The sequence below is a fragment of the Hydra vulgaris genome, chromosome 12 (assembly GCF_038396675.1).
Source record: "Hydra vulgaris chromosome 12, alternate assembly HydraT2T_AEP".
In the NCBI taxonomy this organism is placed as follows: domain Eukaryota; kingdom Metazoa; phylum Cnidaria; class Hydrozoa; order Anthoathecata; family Hydridae; genus Hydra; species Hydra vulgaris.
The window spans coordinates 36,963,791-36,985,924 of record NC_088931.1 but is presented as its reverse complement, the minus strand read 5'-3'; the positions used below and the strand labels follow the sequence as shown (position 1 = coordinate 36,985,924).

General features: G+C 28.3%; 1 protein-coding gene across 1 annotated transcript; it reads left to right on the top strand.

Moving 5' to 3' along the window:
- The first annotated feature begins 726 nt into the window (after positions 1-726).
- Positions 727-8,154, top strand: LOC100202835 (97 kDa heat shock protein). Its single transcript, XM_065813128.1, has 12 exons — positions 727-995; positions 1,733-1,931; positions 2,268-2,390; positions 2,473-2,572; positions 4,501-4,718; positions 5,356-5,516; positions 5,594-5,670; positions 6,081-6,479; positions 6,583-6,827; positions 6,910-7,305; positions 7,388-7,507; positions 7,762-8,154. The coding sequence occupies exons 1-12, from the start codon at positions 889-891 to the stop codon at positions 8,128-8,130; spliced, it is 2,514 nt and encodes an 837-aa protein (XP_065669200.1). The 5' UTR covers positions 727-888; the 3' UTR covers positions 8,131-8,154.
- The last annotated feature ends 13,980 nt before the right edge of the window (positions 8,155-22,134 follow it).

The window sequence follows — 22,134 nt, the reverse complement described above, 5'->3', positions numbered from 1 at the left end:
ATTAATTAATTCATGCTTTAGCAGCTACAATTATTGGCTTTTTAGACACTATTTGTCATAGATGTAAACTTTAATTAAATGAAAGCAATCTTTTTTCCCAATTTGACATCAACCTACTTGCTATGAATAATAATTGCTTTTTTTTTTTTTACTTAAAGTTTATATTTCACAAACCATAAGTTTTTGTATAATTTGTTGGTTTTTTTTTTTTTTTTTTTAATTATTTGTCATTTTATCTACGAAGACTTATTTAAATATATTACTATTACTATTACTATATATATATATATATATTCGTATCCTAAAATGATACTATTAATCTAAATTTATTTTATGTTTATTTATCATATAAACTGTTATCAAATAACAACTTAATCAAAAAATGTAATAAAGATCAAAATTGCTCGCTAAAATCATGTGCATATCTCGATTAAATAAACAAAAAAAAATCAGCTCTAGTTGTTATGGTCGTTACTAGTGAAGCATAAAGATGGAAACTCATTCTTTTACTGAAGTCTTTTTTAGAAGTTATTCGGATTAGTTTTAATAACGTTGGAAAGACAAATTTATGCTAAATTTATCAAAAACTGTATTATATCAAAGCTTTAAAACTTTCTAGATTTTTCCTTATATCGTAAAATTAAGAGATTATATAAACTCATCTGGTCATTAAAATAACTTTGATGCACATGCTTTCAAGTTAAGTGGGTCTCGTAAATAAGAGCCAGTAAATATCTATTTAGTTTTGTTGACCAGCCCAGTTCATTGCTTCCAGAAATTTCGAGATTCTGGTTTACAAAGTTCTTTCGTTTTTATATTAAAACAAGGCAAGACTAAAGCTCATAATAGTAACCACATTTTTGCGAACGTACGATTGTAAGATTAATAATGTCAGTTGTTGGATTTGATATTGGAAATAGCAATTGCTTTGTTGCTGTAGCTAAAGCAGGTGGCATTGAAACTGTTGCAAATGAATACTCTGATAGATGTACACCGTAAGTTCTTAAAATAAGTCTAATTTTAAATGAGACTATTTTAAATTTAATATTTTATTTTAACGCCGTAAATTAAATTTCCGAACATAAATAATTATTAGAGAAAACCTATTATAGAATTTAAATGTTACTGGATTGTATTTTTTGTTGATAAAGTTAATGATTTAATGCAACATAAAATGCAGTAATGCTTTTAAATTTTAATTTTAAACGATAATTACTGATCTCGTAATGTGTGTCTGGCAAAGCAATGCTGTCGATTTCAAGTTATACTTTTTTAAAATGTATTTTCATTTCATTCTTAACAATACACTTCAATACAAGTAATTTTAAAATGTCAAGTTTAGCACTCAAGAAAGTTTTGACGTAATGCCTTTTTTTTTGAACTTATTTTTTTTTACTCTTCAAATGATTCAAGACAAACTTTTAATGAATAGTGTTGTGATAAAAAACTACAGGATAAAAGTGTATACATTTTGTTTTTACTAATTTTTACTTTCAATTTATTTCTATAACAATGTTTAAACTGAGTTAAAATAATATATCTTGAAGAGAAATTTATCTTAAATATTATAGAGGAATAGTTGCAGTTATGCAATAATGATTAATAGGTACAATCCTTTTTGAAAAATATAAAATAAATTTTAAATTAAAGTGAAATCAATTTGTGTGTTGCTTATTTTTTTGACTTCTAGTAAGAGTGTGTATCCTAGAATTTATTTTAATTGATTTTATAGTGCTATTGTGGCATTTAATGCTAAGCAACGATTGGTGGGAATATCTGCAAAAAATCAAATGGCTATGAATTATATGTCAACCATCAGTCAATTCAAGCGTTTTATTGGTCATAGATTTGATGAGCCCCAGATGAAACATGAATTTCAATTTATCCCTAACAAAGTTGTTCCTACTGAAAATGGCAGTGTAGGATTTCAGGTATAAATAAAATGTTTCTTCAGTTTAAAAACTTAAAGTAGTTTAAAGTAAAGTTATTGTTAAATTTATTTAATTAAATATTTAAAATTTTTTTTTACAATAAATTAAACAAAAAACTAGTATATTATATCTTAAAGTATAAGTAAATTGCAATAATGAGTTTATCTAAATGTTGAGTTTCTTTTGAACAATAGTTGTTAAAAGTTAGTAAAACAATATTAATAAGTTATTTGTGCAATAAATATTTTTATTAAAAAAATTTCATAATAATTTTTTTTTTTTAATTTTAAAGTGGTTTATCTAAAAGTTTTGATGTAACAAGGTTTTCTTATTCAGGTTCAATACAAAAGTGAAACAAAAGTGTTTTCTGCGGAGCAAATAGTTGCTATGCTTCTTACAGAATTAAAACAAACTGCTCAGGAAAATCTTAAAATAAAAGTGACAGATTGCGTGATTTCAGTATGTGTTTTCGTTTTTTTACTTGTTTAAACTTGAAAAAGGATTATATTTTTTAATTTAAACATTTATGATTATAATTTAGGTGCCATCATACTTCACTGACTTTCAAAGAAGATCTGTTTTAAATTCTGCTCAGATTGCTGGGTTAAATTGCCTGAAACTTATGAATGACACCACTGCTGGTAACAAGTTTTAAATTTTTTATGGTCCATATTAATACAAATGTTTGTAAACATTTTCAATTTATAATAAACTAATTTTAAAATGATTTTTAAATTTAACATAAGTTCATTTTAAAATGGTAAAGTTAACTATACAATAAACTTAATTTTGATTTTGAAATTTTGGTCATATTTAATTCTTAACTTAAGCTTATTCATAAGTAAGCTTGTTAATGAATTTATATTGCAAATATATCTATTCAGCATTTTATCATTTTATATTTCTGCATTATAACCAGAATGTTATTTTTATAATTATTTTTTGAAATGTAGTATGCAATATAATTATGTATAGTTATGTCCCTCTTAAATATGCTGTACCAGGTTATTTTTTAAAAATTAATTAGGGTGGGGAGCTATATTATTAAGCATCAACACCACATGCATAGATTTTATTATAAACATACAAAAGGATAGAATTGTCCGTTCTCACAAGTATATTGAAGGCACAAAAATATGTTATACCATTTTAGTAAAAAATTTACCAAAAACTATAATACATAAAAAACCATCGTCATCACCAAGTTCTCTAGACCCTATCATTCATTAATATGGTCTTCAAAGTAACTTTTTTCCTGTTGAGTCTTATCTCTTGCAAAGTTCACCAGATCTACTTGCTTTTTGTGAGACTAATTTGAGTTAAGCTGACTCATCTTGTGATCTTTGTATTAATGGATATCTTCCTTTGGTTTGTAAAGACTCTGAAAATTGCATGCTTGGCCTGAGCATTAACATTTGTAAGAATTTTCACCCATTTGTAGGGAAACTAGGTTTGAATCCACCAACTATTCTTTTATGTGCTTTCGTTCAGCACCGTTTCACTCTTGCCTTTCTCTTTGCTCTCTATGTTGCTCTCCTTTTATCTTTTTATCTCAAGACTTTTTCAATGTTATTTCTGATCAAATTGACTAAGCCCTCTCTCTTTATCCATTGGTGAATATCATTGTTGTTGGTGACTTTAATGCTCATCACACTGAATGGTTTGCCTCTAGTGTCAGTGACTGCAGGCGTTAATCTATTGCTAGAAACCATTGTAAAAATGTTTTGTCAAACGCTGTAGCTAGCTTTTCTCAGGTCATGAAATTCAAGAGGTTTTCTCAGGTCATCAAATTCTTGAAAAGGATCTCACTTCTTCTACAGCATGGGGCTCACAGTGGCTTGTGAACTTTAATTCAGATAAACCAAATTTTTATTCAGCCAATTGTTATTGCAATAATTTAGATCTTCCTATATCTATGAACGGTAATCTACTTGATGAGTCATCTACCTTTCATCTTCTAGGATTAACTCTTCCAATTTTTTTGCAAACCATATTGAATCCATTGCAAACTTAGCATTTGCTAAGGTTGCATCACTTTATCGTGCTCAACACTTTCTTACTTTGGATTCTATTCTTTATCTTTATAAATCTCAAAGCCATCCTTGTTGGAATACTCTTGCCGTATCTGGGGCAAATCTTCCAATGATGCCCTTTCTCTTCTAGACAAAATGCAAAATCGTATTTTAATCATAAGTCCGGACCTGCTCTTGTAGCCACCTCCAACCATCATTACATTGAAGAAAAAGGCAAGCCCTAAAACTTTATGAATCACTGAAACCATTTTAAAATTTATTTGATTTTCAAATTAAAAATTAAAAAAATATATTAACAAAATCTGAGGTGCAACTTGATCTGCTGCTGATAAAGGACTGAGTCAGGTGCATATCCAGTATGGACAGTTCTGTATTAAAAAGTGGGATCAAATTTTAATTAAAATTTAGAGTTCAAATTATCAATTTGTATTTTTTTAAAAATAAAAATTATTTATTAAAAATAGAACTAGTTATATCGTCTATCATTTCCACCTAATCTTATTAGTAATTTAAATAGTTTAATATTTATTGTTTAGTGGCTTTAAATTATGGCTTATTTAAACAAGATCTACCAGCCGCTGATGAAAAGTCAAAGAACGTTGCTTTTGTTGATATGGGGCATTCATCTTTCCAAGTCTGTATTGCTTCTTTTAACAAAGGGAAAATCAAAGTTCTATCTAGTGCAAGTGATCCAAATCTTGGTGGCAGAGACTTTGATCAAAGATTAATGCATTATTTTGCTGATGATTTTATTGTAAGTAAATAAAACTTAAACTAATATATATGCCATTTAGACTCAAATTAAAACAACAGATTTGTTTTTACACAGTTTTTACACTGATAATATTATACATTTTTCCAGTAATCTTGAAATTCAATTTAACAGGGCGTTAGCCAGGAAAATATTTTATACCATGTTTTTGCGATATTGGGAATTTTTATTGTTATTGTTCCCCAAAATATTTTGGAATTTTTATTGAAATTCCTTTTATTTCCAATTAAAAATAAGGTCATTGAATTTTGGAAATATTAAGTCCATTGGGAAATCTGCGTTATAACGCAGCACCATTGGACTCAAGTTAATATAAACTTTTTGTAATAAAATTTTTTAATTGCAAAAAGTAAAATACTTTAAATGAGATTTAAGTTTTTATAAATGTTTTTTCTTCTTAGATATATTTTCTGATTTCTTTTTTATGTTAAAATAATATATTTAATAGTTTAAGAAACTATTTATGATTTATTTGTATCATAATAGTTAATATATACTTAGATTTTTTTCTTTCAAATAATCAAGTAAAGGATTTAACACTAAATATGCAGCTAAAATAAGTTTTTAAGTTGCATGGAATGCATGAAAATATATTGTTAGACTAATTTACTTTTTATAGAAAAAGTATAAGGTTGATGCTAAAAGAAATGCTAAAGCTTGGTCTCGGCTTGAAAGTGAAGTTGAAAAATTAAAAAAGCAGATGAGTACAAATTCAACTAACCTTCCTCTAAGCATAGAATGTTTTTTAGATGACAAAGATGTTTCATCCACTGTCAACAGGTAATAGTTATCATTATTAGAAAAATTTAATCTACTAATTTGTTTTTACTTGTTATAAACTATTAATTGTTTTTTAGAGCTCAATTTGAAGAAATGAGTCAAGATCTGTTCGCTCGAATTGAAGCACCTTTAAAACAAGCACTTCAAGATTCAGGTAACAACAGTATTTAATTAGAAGCAACCTTTGCTATACCACAAATTTCGCAATATCAGGCTGTAAAGTTGTCAATTTTTTTTTCATTTTAAATGGGTCTTATATAATTTCTTTTTTTAATTTTTGGTATGTTTTGGGTTTTTTTTTTTTTTTTTGCTGGATTTTTTACAATTAAAAATACATTAAAGTTTTTACAATTAAAAAGTTCATTAAATTAAAGACCTGTATAAAAATAAAAATATAAAAAAAGAAAAAAATTACAACATGACAGCCTGCAGTATGTAATAGTGGTAAATGACAAAATGTGTAAAATGCTTTTTTTCTGACTGATTTTACTTATTATTCAATTGAAAATTTGTTAATCAAATGTAAAAGAAGATTATTTGTATATACACCTTTGTCTTATGAAGGGCTCAAAGCAGAGGACATTGAAGTAGTAGAATTAGTTGGAGGATCAATGCGAATGCCAGCAATCCAAACATTCGTTTCAAATGTTTTTGGAAAACCAATTAGTACCACTCTTAATTTGGATGAAGCAGTAGCCAGGGGTTGTGCTATTCAATGCGCAATGTTATCTCATACTGTTAAAGTACGAGATATTGAAGTAATGGATGTTGCTACATATCCGATAACCATATCGTGGGATTCTGTTAGAGCAGATGAGCAAACAGGAGAAATGGAAGTCTTTAAAAAGTATCATTCGTACCCTTTCACTAAGATGTTAACTTTTCCGCATAGAGTTGAGCCATTTAAGTTTAATGCTTTTTATGGAAAAGATGTGGTTCTTCCTAATTTTGAGCGAAAAATAGGTCAGTGTTTATATGGTTTTTTTTTTTTTCTTAAAATATCTTAATATTTATTTTAAAAGTTTTGTTATTAAAAAGTTAATTCATTATGAATAATATTTTGCAGGTGAATTTGTTGTAAATGCAGCTGCACCAACAGAGTCAAGTGACACAAACAAAGTCAAAGTAAAAGTAAAAGTTAAGCTTGACATTCATGGTTGCTTTACAGTGAGTGGAGCTAGTATGGTTGAAATATTACCTGAGCCTCCAGCTGAAATACCTAAAGAAGAACCAATGGAGGCGCAATCAAATCATCAACCTGAGGAAACCAAAAAGGGCTCAGAAAATGTAGATGTTAATATGGACTCTGAAGTAAGTTTTGATTTTTCTGATTGAAAATCCTTGTATCTACTTATTTTAAATATTGAGTTGTTTATATCTATTTCCATCGTAGAACAATTCCGAAAGTTCTGCTAAGCTTGAAACATCTGATAAAAAGAAACAAGAAAAAAAAATAGAAACTAAAAAAAAAACAACAAAAACAACAGAACTAAGTATAGTGAAACACCAAGATGGTTTATCTAGTGCTGAGTTAAATTACCTAGTAGAAGTTGAAAATGAACTCGTCTCACAAATTCGTCTTGAAAAAGAACGTGCAGATGCCAGAAACAAAATAGAAGAGTATATTTATAAAATGCGTGATAAAATTCATTCAGATTATTACCAAAATATTACAGATACTGATCGGGACAATTTTTCTGCTCTTCTTACATCTACAGAAAACTGGTTGTACGATGAAGGAGAAGAACTTCACAAACAAGTGTATATTGACAAGCTTGCAGAGTTACAGGTATTTTTTATTAAAAAATATTTTTTTTATAGGTTTATTTAGGAAAATATCGTTTATTCTTATATGTTAATTTTCGATTTAGAAAATTGGAAATCCTGTAGCTGATCGACACATAGCTCATGCGAACATTCCTGCAGCTTTTGAGTTATTAGGAACTACTTTAACACATTATAAAAAGATTTTAGACCTATACTCAAAAAAGGTAACTAACAAACTTTTTAGTTATGAAAATATTTTAATAGAGGGGAAAATAAGACTTTCTTTCATCAAAAGTCTTTTTATTTTTTTAATTTAAGTTCGTAAATTTTAAAATGTTTATAACAATCAAAGTTATGATTGATTAGTAAATAAGAATTTGTCAACATTGAGAAACATTAATAGAATATTTCTCATTCTTTTATATTTGACGTGTATTTAAAAGATACGCCATCTAAAGATTAAGAGGTTTTTTTTCAGGACGAATTATATAGTCATATCGACGAAGCGGATATGAAAAAAGTTTCCAACCAAGTTGATGAGAAATTTGCATGGTTTAACGAAAAAATGCAAGCTATGGGTCAGTGTCCCAAGCATTGCAATCCGGTCATTTTTCCCTCCCAAATAAACGTTGAAGCTAAGCTTCTAAAGGATTTCTGTGATCCTATTGTGAACAAACCAAAGGTTAAGGTTCCCCCTAAAGAACCAGCGAATACCCAGAAAAAAGCAAACGAAACAACCAAAGAGAATATGGAAACAGATCAGACTCCCGCAGCGAATGAAAATAAAGAGGAGGTACACAAACCTAATGGAGAGGTTCCATCAAATCTTGATATGGAAGTTGATTAATCCGATTGAATTTTTAATTTTGTTGTTAAATAAAAAAATAAAACTTTATAGATATTACAACGCTCTTGTATATTTATTGTATATGTTTTTAGAATGGTCAAATTTAATCAAGTGTTACGACATTTTAAATAATTGTTTTGTGTAGCCAACCTAGGTTTACATTTTTCTTATAAATGATTTTTTTTAATATATATTTATTTATAAATGTATGAATTATTTCTTTAATAAGTTATAAAAGCAAATTAACGTTTTTCTGTAAATGTGTTTTCATACTTGCGCGTGTTGCGACGCGTTAAAACGCTCATCTAAGATTTTTTACCTGACTTAAATTACAGACGCTCAGGGTTGAATACACTAAATTGTAAATAAATAAAAAAATAAAAACGCGTCGATGGTTTTAATGATATTTTAGAAACTACCTTTAAACAATAGTAAATAGGATTAAGGTGGTAGCAGGGTTAAAACACTTATAATTAAAAATGTTTTATTTTAATGCTTTATTTTTATTATTAAAAACAAAACAATTAACACTAATTAAAACCATTAAAAACAAAACAATTAACACTAGTTGCTTAAAAATTTAATGATGGCGTCATTAAATGTATTTTAAATTTTATTTAAAAAAATATTTTTATGTGAAAGTCATTGCTAGCCTTGTTTTTATAAAATTTTAAAACGTGCTTGCTCAGAATACTCTAAATAGAACTAGGTAACATCATATAAAATTTCAGCTGATTAGCTTTGTCCAATCAAAAGTTATCCTTGTTGAGAGACCACAAACATCGTAAAAAATTAAAGTCAAGGAAAACCGAAAAAAATCACTCCAAAAGCTGAAATGCGCTACAAGCATATGTCTCTCCTTCCTCGAGTTCATTTTTATCATTAAAACCTTTTCTGACTACAAGAAGTTTTCTTTGTTTTACTGAGCTAGTTGGCTTTTTCTCAGATAGCTTGACACGTTGAATATCAGATTTTCTTAAGGTGGTATACCCCCTTCAAAATTATCTTGAAAGTGAAATCTTATTGTCAAAATTAAAATTAAGCCTATGAAAGATCTTATTATACTAAATCGATTTATAAAATTACAGGTGGTTATGTTGTGTGACAACCACCTAGAATGGCGGATATAGGAAAATATGCACGTCGCACTGTCAAAAATATCTCAGATTCTAATAGAGTATTCAAAGTAAAACTCGGCCCAATGATAAAAAACAGTTTGATCTATGCAATCTGCCAAAAGTTTTTAAATCTGACTATTAGTTTCCATGTAGCACTACAAGGATTATGAAAATTTTTAAATAAGCCAATTTTTAGTGCTGAAACAGTAATATCTCAAACTCTGAAATGTTTTATAATTAACTTTTGGCAGATTGCATACATCATATAAAAACACATCATTGCTGAAAATTTGATTAAAAACTGATTACTAGAAAATGAAATAACTGTGACGGGAGATTGAAAAATAGAAGTTAGCAAAAAAACACTTAAAAATTAAAAAAGAGAAAAAAATGCAAAAAAATATTTTTAAAATAAACAATGTCTGTAAATTTTAAAGCAAAATGTTTAAAAGCTACCAGCAGCATAAAGAGTTCCTTGTTTTTGCTTTTCCTTATCATTTTTGTTCTTTTTATTGCCCCTGATTGTTTTTCTACGCAACTTAACATTGGATTTATTTTTGTATGACGATTGATACAAGCGTATTTTATTTTCTCTATTGCAGCCATCTATCATAAATGTTCCTGGAATCATATTGAGTTTTTCATAAGTCATCACTGATGCTTTTCTTCGAATATTAAAGTTTGCAATAGCATCATATGTTGCAAATTTCAAATGTAACAATGAACAGAATTTAGTTTTTGGTACTCGTTCCCATATCATCATGTTAAGACTCTCATTTTGGTTCTGAGTTTTTCCAAGCATTCATTTTGCAAGTAATTCATTAGAGCTAAGTTCTTTATAAATTGGCTTTAGTAACTCAATAATATCACGTGGCAAACCAGGGCCAGGTTTATAGAGAGAAGGTTGATTTTACCACCTAGACACCTTTCCTTTTTTCAATTTTCTTAATCGTGTGCCAACTCTTTTTTGCACATGACCAACACATTCTAATTTTGAAACTATTGTATCACCATAGACTCTTTCAACAGATGAAAATGCCTTACTATCTCCGTCACCACAAAATTCAGTATAGCGAAGTTTATATTTTTCAATAGATCGTTCAAAAATTGATTTTGCTCCAGCAACCTCCATACCGGTGGATGGGCCAATATAGTTGAGGTTACAAAAATGAATATTATTTAGCATTTTATATGCATCAGGGTCTGTATTTTTTTTCTTTACAATCAAAAAACATTGTTTGCAATATTTGGATAATACTTCACAATCCAAAACTTTTCCTGTACTCATTGATATTGCAGTATAAACACCGTTGTATGAGGAAAAACCTCGACCTTGCCAAGTACCATCACAAGAAACACTGGTATTTATTAAATTGAATTCATCAGTAGTATGTTGGGATGTTTTTATAATTTCAAGTGCAGCATCAGACATGGCTTCTACTGCAATTGCTTCAACTTTAATAGCAATTTTTCGAACAAATTTACTGTAAGTGTAGGGGAGATGGGGGCGCATTGATCGCCGGGGCAGTATGATCTTTTGGCTTTTACTCGTTCATTTTTGCCTTACTAGAAGTGAGGTTGCAATTTAATTAACCATTATGCTTCCCTAATTGATTATTCGTAATATTTTTTCATAAGGTTATCAGCGTCAAAAAAAATAAAGAAAATATTGTTTTTCGTCATAAAAAGTGATTTTTTTAAATCGTACTATAATTCAAATATAATTTTATTTAGATGTCTGTATGGGTTAACAACAATTTTATTTTAAATTTGTAAGTGTTAGGTGTATAATATAATATATAATTTTTATTTGGCTGCAATTTATACAGTAGATATTGCTATCAATATGTTACCTATACCTATTGGGGTACATTGATCTTTGACTATGCGGGGCCCATTGATCGGAGGATCAAAGTGCCCCATAGAAGACGAAGTGCCCCATGTTTTTGTTTATAAGCAATACAGTTAAACGAATGGAATTGTATTTATAATTTAAAAAAAAACTATATATAAACAAACAATAGCTTTTAGCATTTCATTTTTTAAATCTACTTATGTTATAAGCTAGTAATAATAATACTATTATTTTATAATATCAAAAGAATAATATTTAACATAATAATTAAAAAATATTTAACATAATATTATTATGTTAAATATTAGCATTTATTAAAAACATATGTTTTTATTGATATATTTTTTTACAGATCTTAAAATGGTTAGAAATAGAATTAAAAAAACAAATAAAGTTGCTATACCAAGTGAAACAATGAAAGTAGCTGTTAATAAAGTTTTAGAAGGAACACAACTGAATGTTGTAGCACGTCAGTTTAACATAGATAGAATGACTTTAAAAAGATATTGTCGTAAAAAGAGGCTTAATCCAAATGAAGCTTTCAAGCCTAACTACAACAATAGACAAGTTTTTACAGCAGAAGATGAAAAAAGTTTATCAAGTTATATACTAATTGCATCAAAAATGAACTATGGCCTTTCAACTAGGTCAACGCGATTATTGGCATATGAATTTGCTTTAAAAAACAATAAGATATGCCCATCATCATGGATCAAAAATAAAATTGCAGGCATTGATTGGTTGCAAGGTTTTATGAAAAGACAACCAGAGTTGTCTCTACGAACACCTGAATTTATAAAATTCACTTGTGGATAAAAATATATATCATCATACATTACAAGAGCCTACATTAATACCCCCTCCAGCTAATATGCAATTAAGTTGCAAGGCTTGTTTTTTAGCAATAATTACAGTAGTTATATTTTTAGCAGCATTATCACTTTTTTTGTAAATCTGTTTCACACTTGGAACATCTTGAGTAAACTGGTCAACTGCATGGTCAGCCACACAAAGTGTCTTTTGCATCCAAACCACTTTTTGTATTATTGTGTGATATACTCTTTTCTTTAATTCACCAGCATCATTTTTGTGAAAAAAGTAGTCGATATGCATTGACATACCTTTCTTACCAAAATAGGCTTTCTGTCCTTCTCTGAACTCAATAGGAAGTATTTTTTGAGACCAATCACTTAACCACAAGCCGGTCTGTTTGTTAATTTGGCTCATAGCATACTTTTTGGCTTTGTTTTGTAGTAGGTATCGACAAATATGCTTCATCAAAGAATATATAGATTCAATAATTTTGAGAGTATTGTATTTAAGTTCTTCTTTCTCTTCATTTTCGGGTAGATTCTGGATTATATTTTTAATCACCTCTAAACATTCTGCGAGTAACGCGCAGTCATGATACTTTTCCGGATGGGAAGAGCAAGTGTTTGGTCGTATAAAGTCGTTATTTTTAGAATTACACACAGCACAGCTGATACAGAGTGAAGCAATATTTAACTTTTCTATGCAATGGAAACCATACGTAGTCTTTAAATATCGCTTTGCTTTTTCTAAACATTTTTTCTATATCTTTTATTGTGTTTGCATCTGTGGACGCTATGGCAACACAACTCATTAGAGTTTTAAACCAATTTATGCCTTCACATGTCATATCATCAAGGCCTGTGAGTGAATGCCTTTGGCTTTGTTTAATTGATTTAAGAATTTTCCAGAGCAATGAATCTGATAAAACAGATTAGTTTATTGATTTACAATAGTTTTGATACGAGTTTATGGTTTGCCACTTTGCCATTGTTGGAACAGCTTTAGGGAGTACCTACAGAATGAAAATGAATATTTAAAATAAATTAAGTCAATATTTAGAATACTTGATTGATATTTTAAAGACTCATTCTTGAAAACAAGACATAAGTGTTATCAGAAATCATCAAACACATTGTATTTAATGTCAAATACTTGAACTTGGCATGCCAAAAAAATAAGTTGTATGTAAATAATGTAACTGTTGATGTATATCGGTTAAAGTAATTTTGCTTGTTCCATAAGCAATACCTTGAATAAGTCCTGATGTAAATATATAATTTAGGAAGTGTTTTGCAAAGTCCATATTCAATTTTTGACGAGTTAACTTCTTGTTTTGCTTAAATGTTAGTGCTCCTGTTTCCTTTTTTTGCTTCCTGGCCAAACCAATTGCGTAATTTAAAAAAAAAGTTAACTACTTTTTCGAGAATAATAAAACTATAAATCAAGTGCTGTTAATTTAAATAGTCTTATTTGTTACATTTAAAAGTTTTCATGAGATATTCTTTTGAATAATTTAGTAGTGGTGGTATTGTGAATAAAATAAGTACTTTTTGGCCTAATGTTAGAGTGTTTTGATAAGCTTCATGTAGCAGTATCAAATTATCTGGAATAACTAATAACGATTGCGTTGAGTCTTCCATATTCTACAAAAATTGGCCTCCTTGTCCTGGTGCTACTTTTTCAGAATAGATTTTTTGAAGTTATCTACAGCTTCATTAAGCTTTCTTTTATGGTAGTTGATTGTAGAAGTTGGTGTCTTATTGACATGTGTTTTTCTAATATGCTATTTCACAGGGCTTATATCTAGAGCGCTTGTTGCTAAGAATTCGTTTACATTTTTTGAAGAAAAAGAGCTTTCTGGAGACACTAAATCAAGTGCGTAAGTAGGATCATTCTCTATTCAGTCATTATTTAGAAACATACTGTCTCTGTAAATTCTGCACAGTTGACCAGATACTGAAAAGAACCAGGAAAACATTTATTAATATTTTCATACTGGTCTCTTGTTGCTTTTTGTAGATCTTTTTGTTTGTCTCTTCCCTTATTTGTTGGAGAAACTTTATGGCATGGATGCAAGCATTGCTTTGGTACGTACCAGTATCTGCCATACTTATGTTTGCAAAAAGCACATATAACTTGTTCATTACTTAGTTCTATATGTATTCGCGACTCAGTTATTCATTATTATACTCATTTGTTCATTACTTAGTTCTATATGTAGTCGCAACTCAGTTATGTTTTTCGGTAAAACCATCACCAAACATTTGTGTTAATTCGTCGCATTTAAATAACCCAGTTAGTTTTGATCTTCAATGTTTCCTACATGAACCTTCAGAAAATAAACAGCATTCCGTATAATCAACATTATTATGTTCAGTCACGTTATCAAACGATTGTTTTATTAAATTTCGACTTTAACTCTTCTATTACTTCGATTCAAACTCTGCACTTTACAAATTTCATGTAAATTCGTATTACATAACAATCCGTTATAATTATCGTTAAAAACCTCTGAACATACTAATAAATGATATTAATTATTAGACATTTTGGTACCAATTTATTAAGAAAATTTGTAAATTTATAGAAATCATAAACCCACGTAAATGTCCAAAAATGTTCTTACGCTTTCCACAACTTAGATGTTGAACTATAAGTAACCACTATGCGGGATTTTTTATTAATTGTGTCATAAAAAGTAGCGGACTATTACATTATATATGTGTAATCTTTAATTATACATAATATTAAAAATATATTATAGAAATGGTATTATAAATATTAGAATAATATGTACACTAATAAAAAAAATTAAGGTAACTATGTTATTTTTCAAAAGTATTAAATATTTTAATTTAAATCGTAAGTCTACATTTTTATAGCTAAAGTAAGTAAGATACTTGAATTCAGGGTTCACAAAAAAACAAACTTCAAGTTTTAAACAACAAACAGAGACTAACCAAAATTGGATAACTTGATTTATTAATTAGCTACGAATTTAATAGCAGTTTTTTTTCTGTTAAAAGTTTTTTTAAATTAAAGATATCTTCATTAAAGCAAAACCATTGAAGTCTTTTAATTTATTGAAAGTATACAGGTGTATAAAACATTTTTAAAAAACTATAAGTCAATAGCTCGTTAGCACGTTAATCTTTTGCTTCTCAAAATTAGCATAAATTTTACTGCTTTTAAAGCGAGTGAGGGTTTGAGACATGATTTTTAGACTAAGATTGAGTTTTAAATCAGTTTGACTGTATTTACAGTAAAAAAACAAAGATTTTCTTTCTTAAAAACTTATAACATGCTAATATAAGCCTTGATTAACCAGAGACTTGGTTCTCAAAAATGACTCTTAAGGTCTTTAAATTAATGCGTTAAATTAGGCAGTTAGAATTTTTTTTTACAAAATTAGATATCCTTTTGAAATTTTTAATAATCTAAAATGTATATATGTAAAAAATCGAAAAAGTTAAGATTATTTATAGATGTGCCACCTTGATGTAAACCTTTTATTAATACAGTTGTTGTTGTCCGCTTTCATTTTTTTATATTCTTCCACATCTAAATCGTGAAGCACATCTGATTCTCGCCTTTTGATATTGCTATTGCTATTTAATGGTCCAAATATTTTATGGGCATATTTTAAATGCCAAGTTATGATGCTCGTTGAATCGCCAGATTATTTGATTTTTCGTTTACTATTTTCTATAGGATTTTTTTTGCAACGTTGACAGATTACAAATTTATTATTCATTAAAGGCGGATCTTCATGATCAAACACATATGATTTAGTTGCTTAAATGTCAGTGTTGTTCATGTTATTTATATTATATAAATTCGCAGAATGCCATTTAAAAAGTATATATTATGAGTACCGTTATTTATTTATATAAGTTTGTATATGCATTTGACACTTAAGAATATCAATAAATAATTAACACTTCGTTACATACTTAATTAAACATTTTTAGTTCATAAAGCAAAGTTAAATACATTTATTCGCGGCGTGAATTTTTGTTCAAAAATCTCCCGATTGCCAGTTTGCGCGTGTTTTCACACTTACAGTCATAGTTAGTATAAACCATGTGAAAATAACAATTAAATTTTGATTGACCAATCAATATTAAAAGTTTTTGCAAGTGGTTTCTATCGGTCCAACCATTTTTTTAATTATATCTAGACATTATACTTTCACATTGATAACATAATATCAAATTGATATTAGAAAAAATATTACAAAAATTGGACACTCTAATTATAATTGTACTTCTGAATAAAAGTAAATTATTAAAAAACTAAAAATCTATATGTAAAATAATTTTTTAAACTTAAAACTTTGTAAAACACCAAAATCTCCAAAAATAATTAAAATAAATTATGAAATATAAGTAAAATAAAACATAGGGAAAATTTTTCTTAAAAAATGTCGCTATAAAAATTATTTTAAATTGGTTCGTAGTTGAAGTTTCTTTTGATTTCGTTGCAGGAAAGTAAGTCGTCAAGTACAGCCTGCCAATACCTAAAAAACAAAAAAACAAAACTACTACTGACCTATCAATTTATAATACATTTTCTATATTCATTCAATTTGTAAATTCTATTTCATAAATCTACACACACTGTAATTTGCATAACTTGTTAAACAGCCTAGCTTTAGATATGTTGTGGATTAAATAGCTAACCTTAACTTAATCTTAAACCATTAAAATAACTTATTCTTAAACCAATATAATAACTTAACCTTTAACCAATAGAACTATTATATACATCTACAGCTTAATTTATTAAAAAAAATAAAAAGCATAACATTAAGAAAGGTGTCATCTTATTGATATTTTTATAACAGGTAATATTTATAAAAACTAATAGAAATAAATTATTTTCATATTTTGAATATCTTATCTTTTTAAAGAAGGTTCTATGAAAATATCTTGAGTTATATAAATAAAATCAAAGTCTAAAAAAAAAAATTAACTAATTTGAACAAATATAACTTCTGAAAAAACTTTGAGATATAATCAAAATGCAAAAGGATTTTCAGAAATAAGATGAAGCTAAAAAATTTGTTGCTTGTACATGCTTTTTGACGTTGGCCTGCACAAAATTTTAATTAAAAGCCATAAAACTGAGCAGTCTTACAAGTCATTACATCTGTGATACCTATTTTGAAATTCACAATACTTGAAGTAATCTTTTTGTGACATATAAATCCGGAGTCCTTTTGGGACTCCGCATCCCTGCTTAGATCATGGCTTTACTTAGATAACCTTAACACAAATATCCTTAACGTTATAGTTAACTGATACAAAGTATCAGATTATTAAAAAGCTTAACACAAGGTTTTTAATAATCTGAAACCTTGTATCAGATAACTATAACTTCCCAGTAGTATGCTGGCCCCAGAGGCTATGCGGGAATCCCGCATGGGCCGATCGATATTTATCCTAGAAGGGCTTTTACTACATTCTCATTTTTTTGCTTTTACTACATTCTAAAAATGATTAACAAATAATATATCTTTGTTTTATTATTTTATTCCACAAGTTAAATTCTTTAGCAAATCGTCGATTTAAAGCGTTTAACTTCAAGCGCTAGGTAAGCAGACGTTAACATAACTCCAAAGTAGGTCAATTTTTTCGGCGGCCGTTAACTTTTTTATTTTTTCGAGTTAATTTGAAACAGCAAATAATTGCACGAGGAAACATGGTATTAAAAACTAAGGATTATTAAAGCAAAAAAAAAAAAGATTATGGGTTTATCTATATATGGCGAAAATTTGAATCTCAGCAGTTCTGATGAAATAAGCCCTGATGATGAAAGCGGAAATATAAAAGGTAATGTAATATACAAACATTTTCAGTTTAATAAATGCAGAATTTATTTTGAGTTTATTTATTTTGTTTATAACAATGTTATAAATAAAGTAAATGTAATAAATATATTATATAGTTAATAACATATTTTTTAATTTAGAAGTCCATGAACAAAATTCATCAATTACTGGAATGCTTACTCTTTTAATAGAAGAGTTTTTTGCAGATAAATTTGAGAAGTAAGTATTTTAAAAATTTTTATTGTAGTATATATGCAATATATGTATATATATGTATATATGTATATGTATATATATATGTATATCTATATTTATACATACATACATCATACATACATACATACATACATACATACATACATACATACATACATACATACATACATACATACATACATACATGCATTCATACATAGGGGAAACCGGGGCACGTTGGCCCGCTTTTTTTTCCTTGATGTGTAACTTTTAAGCTTTTTATTTTTTAATTTATTTTTTTTTGGAAAAAAATTGACTTTTCCCTAGACTATCCGGAAAAAACATTAAAAGTTCATAATAGCTTTTCAACACATTTAAAACTGTTTTTATTAAGTCATATCGGGTGGGCCAAACTACCCCGTTATCGGGGTAGGTTGGCCGAAGGATTGGGACAGGTTGGCCCACATACAACTTATGGCAGACTTTGAGGTAGGAAAATGCTCATTGAGCAAAAACAATTTTACAATTTGATGAAACAAAAAAATTGATTGGTTGATGAAACAAACAACTGATGATTAGTTGATAAAACAAACAACTTTTTAACTTAATTAAATAAAATTGAAACAACTTTAAAACAATAAACTACAAAAAAATGAAGTAAAACACAATACAACAACAACATTTTATTTAACAACATTATAAACATTTATAATCTAACCCCTTTGCATCTTTTTTTACACGACTCACATGGGCCCAACACTGATAGCTTGAACACTGTATCCACACAGCACCTGGAAGGCTGTTTGAGAACAGTTTGAAGCAACTAAGACACAAGACATCTTCCTCATTATCATCTTTATTTTTCCTGTTGCGTTTTTCTTTTACAGGTTGACTGGCAAAAATCTTGCCTGTTTTAGTGTTACTTGGACCGGCTTCTTTGATAGAAAATAGTTTTTTATTTTTTGGGTCCTTTTATTTTTTTTCTTTTGCTTCTTTCTGTTCCTGTTGCTTTTTTAACTGGTGTATCAGTTAATATAGCAGAAATTCGGATCCGATTTCTGACCTTATTTACATTGTTTTTTCTAGGCTGAGCTTTTTCAAAAGACCTCACTTCTTCAGGAGACGGTATAAGTGAAGTGTTTGGAGTAAAAAAAAAATCTCTGTTAAATGGACAAATACCTGTTGCTTGGAAACCACTAATTATGTTCCTTTGAGTTATAGCATTAGGAAGTGCTGTTTTTACTATACCAGGTCTGTCATAGATAGTCATAGGTCGTTTGTTTACAGTAACCCATGCATCACATGCTGAGTTCACAAACTTTTTAAAAGGAGCATAAACACTTCTATCTAATGATTGTAATTTATGACTACAGTGTGCTGGAAAAGATAAAAGTGTGATACCATTTTCTTTTTCAAAAATCAAGTACTGCTGTATCAAGATAAGAGCTCTGATTGTCAATCATTGGAACAACGTGAATGGATAGAAAGATGTTTGATACATTTAAGAAAATTTGTCTCTGTCATCCATCCTGAAGAATGTACTGATCCGTCACATCCTATTGGTCCATCACGAATAAAGCGAGATTTAAAATTAACTCTGGGAAAGATAAACTATGGAGGTATGCTATTGCCAATAGCACTAACCGCCAAAGCCATATCCACTAATGCTCCTCTTTCTGTTGATGTTATTCGAACTATCTGGCGAAAGCCTCTATGTGCGACAACACAATCAAGCCGCTGCACTGTTGTGATTCCAGTCTCATCAATGTTCCAAATGTCTGAAGCACTTAATTTTAACCTAGTCAAAACATTGCTTAAGTTGTCAATAAGAAAATTTAAATTATGTTTATTAAAACTTGTGCACCGAGCTAAAATTGTTGTTTGAGGAGAGCGAATAAAAAGCTTTGGATGCCTTTTTAAGAATCCGGAAAACCAATCACTACCAGCAGATTGAAGTTCTATCCATGAGTGAAGAATTTTTCTGGTACAAGCAACAGCATATGTATAAGCAATCGCCAAACTTCTTTAGGAGAATGACCAAAATAAATATCACTTGCTTTCATTAGGTATTCTTCAAGCAAAACTTCCTGCTCAGGTTCAAATACCTAAAGAAATATAAAATATATATTACCATTGAACATAAACAATAAAATCATATTAGGTATCTGTCTCAGTCTCTAAAAAAATTCAAAATTTTAAATATATTAAAGCAGTGTTTTCTATTAAAGTATCTTATTAAATGTTTAAATAAATTAAAGAACTAAACTATATTCAAATTAGTTGGAGAAAATAGAAATACTTGAAATCTTTTGGCATAGTCAAACTTGTGCCAGGGTTTTTATTATCTAATTTAAGTGATAGTAAATCTCTCCCTACAGCTGCATTATCAGGCGTATGTTCTGCATTAGGCTTATGTACTGTTGCAGTAACATCAAACTCAAGTGTGTAATCATTGTTAGAATTTGATTCACTTGGCAATCAAGTTCTACTTCAGTTTGAACCTAAGCATTAGATGTAGATGGCAACCTTTTGGATAAGTAATACCTTCCTAGAGTCTTACGTGGTATATTAAATTCTCTGCTAACTGCTCTAATTAATCTTTTATATTTTGTAATTTGTATCACTGCCAATAACATTGTTTATTTCGACCATTTTTCCAGGTTGTGACTTGCAAAGATAATTACGTACCATTTTTAGGTAGGTCTAAAAAAAATGCAAAAACCGAAAGTACATTACTTTATTACATGTTTTATATTTAACTATTTCTTTTTTATTTAATTATTTATATACCTGTATACTTATATATTTAAAAAATTACATTTTATATTTTTCATTTTTAAAATACTAAATACTTATTTACTTTTAATCATTAATAGTTTACATAACTCATGTCATATTAAATTTATATATGTAAGTATAACTAGTATGTAAAAGTTTAAATGTCAATTAAACTTACATATATAAGTTATATTATAAGTTAAATAATATATATAATAATAATATATAAATATATACAATGCAATACAATATTTAAGTTTAGACATCCGTAAATCTAAGTTAAAATTACATTTTATAATAAGATTATTTATCCAAATTTAAATATTATGTATACGAGTGATATTTTCTTATTATCGACGTATAAAACCCAAAAAAATGTATAAAAAAAAAAGCCTATTTGTTTATGAGGCTTATTTCTGATCTAACATGTTTTACAAGTTTTAATATTTTTATAACAAAAACAGTTTTTCCGTCACAAATTACCCGAACTATTTTATAAATGGGGCAGATTGGCCCGGTTGCATCGGGCCAATCTGCCCCATTGTCATGTTCAGAGTATGAACAACTTTCTCCTTAAACCATCAACTAATTTTGTGGAACATTATATACTAAAATAATCCTTACATTATAAGCTTTAAATATGGCACTTGAATAATGCTGTACTGTCAAACGTCACTGAGTATAAACACGTTAAAAAAGTTTTTCAAAATTTACTTTGATGTATCAAAAATTGTTAAAACGGCCCCACACACTTAAATATAGTCCAATAAATATGATTTTTTTTTTAAAAAAGGATTGAATTACTACCAACCTTCACTTAGATTCCCACCTTGTTAAAGCGTCTAAACTTTGAATAAACTCGAATGGGCTAAGCAACCTCGTGGGCCAACGTGTCCCGGTCTCCCCACATATATATATATATATATATATATATATATATATATATATATATATATATATATATATATATATATATATATATATATATATATATATATATATAATAATTTATTTATTTTTACTTATTTTTTAAGATATTCAGATTAAATGGATTGTCCATTTAAACAATACAGTTCTAATGTACCTGAATTCTTGATAAATAAGCCTCATCATATTATTAAACATTTCAAAATTTGGCTAACAATACTGATCTAAATAAAGATCTTGGAGTATTTGTTGTCAATAGCTTTTCTATTGCAAACAAAAATTACCTTATTCACTTTACCTTGTGATGAGAAGAACATGCCAAAATGTTCATGTAATGGTGGTTCAAATCTTCTTATCTACACAAACACTTTTTTATAACTTTTAGAAAGTACCTACTAACATGGGGATGGGAGTTTATATCATCTTTATATAGAAGTTCTCCATTTTTAAATATTGAAACATTCACCAATGATTTTGTGTATATA

Bases quoted from the DNA above. Each gene is read 5' to 3' on its own strand.
- LOC100202835 (XM_065813128.1), top strand. From the start codon at position 889: ATGTCAGTTGTTGGATTTGATATTGGAAATAGCAATTGCTTTGTTGCT. The intron at 2,573-4,500 runs GTAACAAGTTTT...TTTATTGTTTAG, and splicing joins TATGAATGACACCACTGCTG to TGGCTTTAAATTATGGCTTA. The intron at 7,306-7,387 runs GTATTTTTTATT...TTTTCGATTTAG, and splicing joins ACAAGCTTGCAGAGTTACAG to AAAATTGGAAATCCTGTAGC.